Below are 9,116 nucleotides of genomic sequence, written 5' to 3'. Positions count from 1 at the left end.
AGCCAGCCCCTTAGCCTGGGTTTGTGGAGCAAGCACTCTGCAAACCCGGCCTATCTGCTTGTGAGTAGCCGTGTTGCGGCTCTGCACCATGGCTACTCGTGAGTAGACCCCCGGCCAGGAGGCTTAAAAGCTGCCTCCCAGCTCGGGGGTCTCCCCAGTATGCCCTGCGCGCTCACACAGGGCATACTGGGGCTTCTGGGGGCCGTGTGGCCCCCGAGCTTCCCAGCCCTCGCCGGCTCCGTCTCAGAGCTGGCCATCATGTGGGCGGCTGATCTGGCCGCCCAGGGCTCCCTTCCCACTCGTGAGCGGGGAGACCGGGCTTAGCCCACTCTTCCCACTCAGCGCCCTAAACCGGGTCTCACTGATCGTGAGACCCGGTCCATTGTGTTATTTGTCCAATTCTCCTGAAATTTAAGATAATAGGTTTCATGGCTTTGATTAAAAATGGACAATGTGCTAATATTCACATGGGCACAAGGATACCCAAGAGTAATTTAAATGTTTCTGAAATCAAAACCAATGTGGGGGTTTAAACAAGACCTTCTCAAGCTTGTCAAGCTTCAGGATGTTGATGGGAAAATACTGCACATACACAACAGTTTCCCTTTGGGTAAATCTTGAGTGAGATAGGACTTTGACAGCTCTAAGGAGGAGATATATAAAAGGAAAATTCTCATTAGAAAGCAGTCAAAAATTCCAAGAATTATACATCTACACAACTGTGGAATGCACCTTACAAACAGGACAATGAACAGACGTCAATTTTTTCGTCGTATGAGGTTCTCCCTGTTGTTCATCTCTGGCCTCAACACAATAATGTAACATTTGGGGGAAAAGATGCATCCCAGCAACCCAGCACTGGAGGACAAGATGGAGAAAATCTCCACAGCTACCATGTATTTCCCCTTAGTACTCAGGTAGGTTGGGACAAAGGACAACCACACACTGCAAAAGACCAACATGCTGAAAGTGATAAACTTGGCGTCATTGAAATTGTCTGGAAGTTTCCTGGCAAAGAAAGCCACAGTGAAACTGATAATGGCAAGTAAGCCCATATACCCCAGGACACAGTAGAACATAGTGACAGACCCCTCATTACATTCAATTATAATTTTGTCAATCACAGAGTGCTTGTCAGCATCTGGAAATGGAGCTGAGGTTGCCAACCACACAGCACAAATGCCTGCTTGTTTAATGGTGCAAGAAATAACAATAGTAAATGCCAGTCCTTTCCCCATCAATCTCCTCATCCTAGATCCTGGTTTGGTGGCCATGAATGCCAGAACCACCATGATAGTTTTTGCCAGCACACAGGAAACAGCCATCGAGAAGATGATGGCAAAAACTGTTTGTCGGATGAGACAGGTCACCTTCTCTGGCTGGCCAATGAACAGCAATGCAGACAGGAAGCAGAGCAGGAGGGAGACAAGGAGAGTGTAGGTAAGGTTCCGATTATTGGCTTTGACAATAGGAGTGATATGGTGCTTCATAAATATTCCTAGCACCAAGATTGTGCTGAAAGAAAAGAAAAGAGCAAAACAAACTAAACTAAGTCCCAAAGGTTCTTCATAAGACAAAAAGCTGACCTCCTTGGAAATGCAAGAATCTCGTTTTTTGTTTGGATACTTTTCATCAGCGCATTTATAACAGTCATTCATGTCTGGAAGAAAAAGAAGTGGTCTCAGCTGCACCCTCTCTATAAATCTCACCCCAACATTCTCTGTTTCTTAGATAAAGTAACCATTTGATACAATTTGATACAGAGGAGTTATTCCATTCTGATCCTTTAATATGTGAGAGGAAAGGCATGATAGTGAACATTACCAGCACACACATAGAGAATATTTTTAAATATAATGTTATTGAATGATTTCATTTTGTAGCAAGAAATGAATTGTTTTGCTTCTTCCCATAAAGCTAAGGTATTATGGTGAAATTCCAGAGAATTGTTAAGTTGATTTATTTATTGCATTTATGTAAACTACTTACAATTTTCATTCTTAATGCACATGCAATTTAAAATGAAAATTCAACTTCCAAGACTATTTTCGTTATTTTAAAATCACAGCTAATAGCACTGTCAAAATCATATTGGATCCAAATTATCTTTGTTTTCAGGAGACTGACAGAAAAAGAGAGAAACAGACATCCACTGGAACACTATTTTAGTGCTCCGAGGATACACAGAAAGGACTTGATTCCCATATACTGTAAACCAACCTGACCTCTATAGAAGCAATGATTTATCTCAAAATTCAAATTACTTACCATAGCAAAGGTGCTTTCTGAGCAAGGTGTGCTGGCTTTGAATCAGGCTAAAAACAACTTTGAATTAGACTCTGAAATAAATAGGTGGTCAAGGTAATGGCTTCAAAAAAGAGTCATAGGGCTAAAATGACTAGTGCCCTTCATTAACTGGACAGTATAATTTTGAACCAGTTGAAATTTCTGAAGAGTCTTCAAGTTCCACATGGAACACTTGTCTAATTAAGACATTACATTAGTTATTGCCTTATACAGCTACGGATGGAGCCACCATGCCAGACAAACCTATGAAGAGGCATTTCATGACACAGCTACCTACATTACAGAAAATTTAGGAGAAACCTGAACCCCCAAATACTCTCAAACCATGAACTTGTACCCATCTATGACAGGTTTTCTCCATCCAGGCAATCTATGGGGTCCCCACCCATCATTAAATCCATTTTGTATGCACTGAATTTAGATTTATCTGCCTCCATCTGGCCTATTAGCCAGGCATTATTATCTGGCATTGAACTTAGATTTATCTGCCTTCATCCAGCCTATTGCCCATTTTTGGCATGAATTCAAGGATGTCTTCTCTACATAGGATGTGAATAACAGGACAAACAGAGATGGGTACCAACAGCATACTGACTGCTAACACTGGACAATCTCAACCACTGGACAACCTTAACCAGCATGTCACACTTGCGAGCACGTGTGCATACCTGCCGACATGTGCAGGCGCGTCAGGTACTTCTAGTGATGTGGTGTCTGATGGGGAAACAAGGTGGCAGGGAGGTACACTCCCACCTCGAAGGACCCTTTGCTAATGGAGCACCAGTGGGGGGAAGTGGAAGGAGGGGTAAGGGCACCCTTCCCTGCCCTTAAAACCACCACCCCCCACCTTCGAATCGGCAGAACTGCCGGTCATTCAAACTGGTTCAGAGGCCCATAAAGGGTCTCCAAACTGGTTCCCTGAACATCCCAATCAGAGAGGAGGCCAGCAAGAAGCATGGCAGACATAGGCAGTGGTGCATCTAGGGAATTTTGGAGCCTGGACCTAATGGCCTTTTGGAGCCTTCCCCCACTCCCACTACCACCACCACCAGCAGCAGATAAGCTGCAATGCTCTATTACTAATTTTTTACACCAGAACTTGCTCAAGGAAGTTTTTTTCCTGGACTGTTTTTCCTTATTCTATTTTTAGAAGAGATTCTGAATAAGATATTTCTCACTGACTTGCAGAGAGATACCACATTTTGCATGGACGATTCTGCCACTTAGAATTAGCTGATTGCATTACTTTTTATACCAGAATAAGCTCAAGGTGGGAAAAGGTGGATTTTTTAAAAGAAGAAACTTCCCACTGACTACCTGTGCAGCACTTACATTTTGCAGGGAAGCAATCCTTCCAGGCATTTCTGGGCTTGTCTGAGCAACCCTCTCGATGGTTTTGGCAGTGGCCACAGCACAAAACCCAAGTTACAGTGGTGGCAGAATTTGGATGACACAATGCCACTTTCAAAACTCAAGTTTGACAGAATTTGAGAGTTGAAAGGGAGCTTGGAAGTGCTTTAGTCCAACCCTCTGCTCAGAGCAGGAAACTGCTATAGCACCCCTGTAAGTGACTATCCAGCCTCTGTTTGAAGATCTCCAACAAAGGAGAGCCTACGCTGACATGAGGCAGTCTGTTCCATTTTTGGTTGCCATGTGTTCACCATGTCAATTCATCTGGGAAAGGAATTCCACAAACATATATTCCTTACCTTTCTGATTTGAAATCTTCCCTTCTGGACAGGGGATACAATCATAGCAGCAAAATGGCTTCCCCTCCTTTGCTTTCTTGATGGAACCAGGAAGGCAAACCTCACTACACAGAGAAACAGGCCGTGTCTAATCCATAAATGAAATAGAACAATAATAAACTTATTTAATAATTAGCTCAGAATCCTTAAGCTTCCAGAAGCATTTTGTACATTACTGAAGCATACAGAAGCCACTGTTCCATGGTCTTAATCCAGGCCACCGTGCTACTGTTGGAAATGCTGGGACTATGTAGGTGGAACAAATCATAGCAGGGTGACAACTAAGTGTAAGTGACCTCCATGATAGGTCACACCCACCATTTTCCAGAATGACCATGTAGGACTAAGCCACAGAGAAAATAGATTCCATGCCATTTCCACCTACGTATGTATGTTCTCATAGAGATCATTTGATATACTATATGCTGATGCTACTTTCTTTTGTTCTTTTAAAATAGTCATTATTATATATACATAAAGTTCTAGATAATTATCTCTGCATTTATCATTCTGCTCAATTATTAAAATTGACAGAGTAAAGATTTTATCATTAGTGCTCTGTCTTTTGAATTTAGTTTCTGAAGTTGTGGCATTTTATGACAGGAGTTGATGAAAAGAAGCACACTGCATTTATTTTTGTAAAGATGCAAAATGCATGGTCAAAGTGTTATTGAAATAAATATCAAACTGTAAGAAACAATGGCTTCCTGCAAGGATCAGCATGACATGGTTAAGTAACTATCAACATATAGGAAACTTCACACCACAGTTCACAGTTCTCTCTTACCGTTCTCTAGAGTTGACCTTTCTTCCCTCCCTCCCACAAGTAGAGGCAAGGGATGTGTGTGGAACCATGTGGGGGAGGCTTGAAGTTGGTGGAGGTGCTGCTGTGAGAGCGGGGCAGAGTGCACTTATCCCTCCCACCGCTTTTACCCTGCTGGCGTCCGTTTTTGTCAAAGCCCATTGGGGTGGCTGCATACCTCCCTGCTGCCCCATTGCCCCTGTTGTCCAGATATAACTGAAAGTATCCGACGTGCCTGTGCACGCCAGATACTTCCGCTTATATCCAGGCAATGGGGGCAATGGAGCGGCAGAGAGGTACGCTGCCACCCCAATGGGCTTTGACAAAAATGGACACCAGCAGGGTAAAAGCAGTGGGAGTGCTAAGTGCACCCTCCCCGCCCTTAAAGTTAGACACCTCCCACCATCGAACCAGTAGAACAGCCAGTTCCATGCACATCCATAGTAGAGGCCAGACTGCATTTAGTAGCTCCCAACAGACTCACCTGGTTAAACCATCTGTGCCATGTGATGGCATCCTCACTGATTGAGAATGCATATTCTGGAGGAAGCTGGGCATCCATCTTTCCAACTTTCACTCTTTGAAAGGAGTGGTTTGAGGAAGTAATCCAATTGATAATATCAAATCCAGCCACCAGCTCCCCTTTCTGATCAAATGAAATTTTGTCCCCAGCACTGTTGTTAAAGGAGACACTTCTCAGAAAATGATGGAGCTAGATGGAAAAGGAAAATCGAGAGATCAGAGAACTGTACATTTGGAGAGGAGTTTGCTGGGACTATCAAACTGAGATTTGCAAACATCTGCCCTGGATCAATGGAACTCTAATTTTTATCCCTCTGGAGCCAACCAGGCCTTAAAATATTGGTGCTAAATTTAAGTTCATTTTCAATTCCTTGAAGAATCTCACTTAAGTAGTTACAATGATGACATCTTGACTAATGAAACACTTGCAGAATACTAGCTACGTGAACAAAGTCTGGAACTCCAGAATAGTGTTGCATTGACCCTAGGCTACTTGCTCTTTCACAACACTGTGCAATTGTGGTATTTCTTTGTTTTCAATGACACTTCTGTGCAAATGCACCAGTGTGCTGTTGTGCAATTGTGACATCTTGCAAATTCCCAATTTTTAGCACAACTATGTGATATTCTTCCTTTGCTTGGCAAAGATGCAACAAAAAACAGGTTTTTTCATGCAGTCTATTCACATTAGAAATACATTTAAATGAAAGTGCATTGTATAAAACTTGAAATTTACTCTCTCTTTTTGTATTCAGAGGCCCCTCATAATGTGAGGCCCTAAACTGTAGCCTAATTAGCTTATGCCTAAATCCAGCACTGGACTAACTCCATCTTTTTAGTACTTCTGCCAGTCCATTCAAATGGAGAGTTACTACCTTGGGCTGTGGTGTGTGTGTGTGTGAGTGTGTGTGTGTGTGTGTAAGGATATCAAATCAAAGAAGATCATTTCTTTCCAGACAACAATCAAAGCTTTCAAATGCTTAGAAAGTGCACCAACTCTTCTTTAATGAAAATATATGTGGCATACATCTACAATCTTTATGACTTCTCCCTGTTGAATAAATGTGGTCATATTTTTCATTATTTAGCAAACTATATACAGTGGCTGAGATCCATACTAACAAAGCATTTGTACAATCAACAACGCTCTGCTAGTGCAAGAAGTTCACATAATTGTGCTAAGTCAGAGGGATTTTTGGAACTGTTCTCTTGTATAAATTCGTAAGATGGCAATGCAATACACATATTTAAAAAGCCTCCCAAGTATTTCTTTAAGACCTTCAAATTTATTGCAGAAAAACAGATGATAAAACCTTGTAAAAGCATTGTTTAAAATGTTGTTAAAAGCATAAAAAAACCCAGACATTTCCGCATCAGACACCAGCCTCTGTTTTGTTCCTACTTCTTCTGTGGCTCATCTGCTTATATGGTTCACAGTTTTAATTACACACACTCTGGCATTGTCCAAACTGAATAACCCATGTAATGAATACCACATGGAAAGTTTTGATGTAGAGGCACTGTATACTAATGTAGATAAGGAAGCAGGAGAAGTTTAGTTAGGCTATTGAGGAAGAGTAAAAGACAGGTAAATTGCTATGGATTTACAATTGGGGATATAGAGGAAGTGATAGAGGTCAGTTTAAAATGTAATGTTTTCAAATTTAATGACAAATTTTATTCACAGGAGACAGGACTTGCTATGGGCAATCATCTTGCCCCATTATTAGCTGTCAGCTATATGGACACACTAGAAAAGAAATGTGTAAAACAGAATATACTCCAATATAAAAGATATACTGATGAAATAATAATCATAACTTGGTCTAGAGAACAAGCTGATGTGATTTTTGAGAGGCTGAATATAGTAGGAAGCATAAAGTTAACTAGAGAGAGTCCCAATGTATTGGGTTTGTTACAGTATTTGGAAGTGGAAATTCATCTTGGGGGGAGTAGTCCCAAGACTAAGTGGTACAGGAAACCAGCAAAGAAAGACTTGATTATTAATAACACATCTGCACATCCACATATTATTAAAACTCACACTATAGAGAACATAATTAAAAGAGCAGTAACAGTCTCATCAGAAGAATATAAAGAACAATCAAAAGAAAGAGCTATAGCATTGGGAAAGAGTAATGGCTACAGGTTTCCTTTAAGGAGAATAGCAGAAATTAAATTTGTACCAGGCTTACCCATTTTGAAAATTCCCTTTGTATCTGACAATCTTGTTAGACAATACCAGAGAACATTACATAAGTATGACATTAAGGCCAATGTGGTGGTTCAGTCAGCTAAGATACTGGAACAACAACCGTTGAGAATGAGGTTACATGATAGGAGATGTGACAAGACAGACTGCCCAATATGTGAAATGGAGAAGGGGAGTTGTGGTTTGAAAGGAGTAGCATATAGAATAGCTTGTAAAGAATGGGGGTGTGTGTGTTATATTGGAGAAACAGGAAGAGAGTTACTCACTAGATTTAAAGAACACTTGGCAGATACAAAATATGTGAAGAGAGAGAGGCCATGGCCAGCACACATGACCAAATAGCATCATCATCATGTGCTTTGACTAACAATGCGCATTAAGGTGGATATAATGGAGGTGGAGCATTGTTTACTATGAATAAAGATTAGAGAGACTATATATATAGATAAACCCAAACCAATTGTAAATGGTAGGGAAGAGATAAAGGAGACTGTGAAGTATTTTGGCTGCTAAGGAGTATGTCATGTAGGAACACAGACACACAGCTGTGTGAACTTAGCTCTCTTTATCCCTTTCCCCCCACCCATCTACCTACCTGTTAACCTCATTTGTTGATTGAAATTACTGCCAGAGTATGTGTAATTAAAACTGTGAACCATATAAGCAGGTGATCCATGGAAGAAGTAGGAACATTACTAAGGCTGGTGTCTGACACTGTAATGTCTGGTTTTTAAAAATGTTTTTACAACTTTTAAAACAACATTTTAACAAAGTTTTATCATTTGTTTGTATGTAAATATTGTGTTCTTGTGCAAACATTCCCTGAAGATATATAAGGTGTGGCACAGGTTGTGTACCTTGTTGTGCTAATGCAAAAACTAGTGCAATATTGGAACAGAGACATCAAGAAGGGATGAATTTATAACTGTGTAACTATGTCTGTTCTAAATTTAAAGATCACATAGAGAAAAGCCCTCTCTGGCTTTATATAAACAGAAATGTGAACAATTCTGTAATTTCTGTTTGGTTGGGAGAGGAAGGAACATGATGCACAGTTTACTGCCCAGATTGCAGACTGTTATGAAATATAATACTATGTTCTCAGGCTTTAGGATATACAGCCTGTTACCTGCCACATGTGTTGATTCAGTCCCTCTTCATCTAGCATTGCCTTGTGTTTGAGCCTAAATGAACGCATAGCATGCAGAGCATTGGCCACAGCATAGGCAGCATTGTAGATGTTGTAGCTGTGACCAGTCATCCTCATTTCAAAAAGAACCCCAGGAAGACTCTCCAGCTTCTCATGCTCTGTGCAAATATTTCCCTCTGCCTTGCCTACGATTAGGTTTTTGAATGCACAATTGAAGGCCTGTTGCCAGAAGTCTCTGATGAAACCATCTCTTGTGTCGCTGGAAGGGTTTCTAGTCTCAACAAATTGTTGAAATCCTGCTACATCAGAGGAGTGAACAGTAAAGGATATTGCGCCATGGAATATTTCTACATCCCAGTCCCTTTGCAAAACCAG

The 9,116-nt window shown here is 41.1% G+C and overlaps 1 protein-coding gene across 1 annotated transcript; it reads right to left on the bottom strand.

Moving 5' to 3' along the window:
* Positions 1-420: 420 nt before the first annotated feature.
* On the bottom strand, positions 421-7,874 carry LOC128332136 (vomeronasal type-2 receptor 26-like). The gene is made up of 4 exons (XM_053266495.1): positions 7,858-7,874; positions 5,342-5,569; positions 4,017-4,143; positions 421-1,660 (listed from the first exon to the last, which is right to left on the bottom strand). The coding sequence occupies exons 2-4, from the start codon at positions 5,417-5,419 to the stop codon at positions 759-761; spliced, it is 1,107 nt and encodes a 368-aa protein (XP_053122470.1). The 5' UTR covers positions 5,420-5,569; positions 7,858-7,874; the 3' UTR covers positions 421-758.
* Between the last annotated feature and the right edge of the window lie 1,242 nt (positions 7,875-9,116).

Source organism: Hemicordylus capensis, chromosome 6, assembly GCF_027244095.1.
Source record: "Hemicordylus capensis ecotype Gifberg chromosome 6, rHemCap1.1.pri, whole genome shotgun sequence".
NCBI lineage: Eukaryota > Metazoa > Chordata > Lepidosauria > Squamata > Cordylidae > Hemicordylus > Hemicordylus capensis.
Note: the sequence above shows the minus strand (reverse complement) of the source record. Positions and strands in the feature narration are given on the sequence as shown.

What these genes read in the sequence shown, in the direction of transcription:
- LOC128332136 (XM_053266495.1), bottom strand. Translation starts at nt 5,419, where the DNA reads ATGGATGCCCAGCTTCCTCCAGAATATGCATTCTCAATCAGTGAGGAT. An exon ending in GGCACAGATGGTTTAACCAG is followed by an intron (nt 4,144 to 5,341) that starts GTGAGTCTGTTG and finishes TTTATGGATTAG; the next exon opens with ACACGGCCTGTTTCTCTGTG. An exon ending in GAAGATTTCAAATCAGAAAG is followed by an intron (nt 1,661 to 4,016) that starts GTAAGGAATATA and finishes TTTTTCTTCCAG; the next exon opens with ACATGAATGACTGTTATAAA.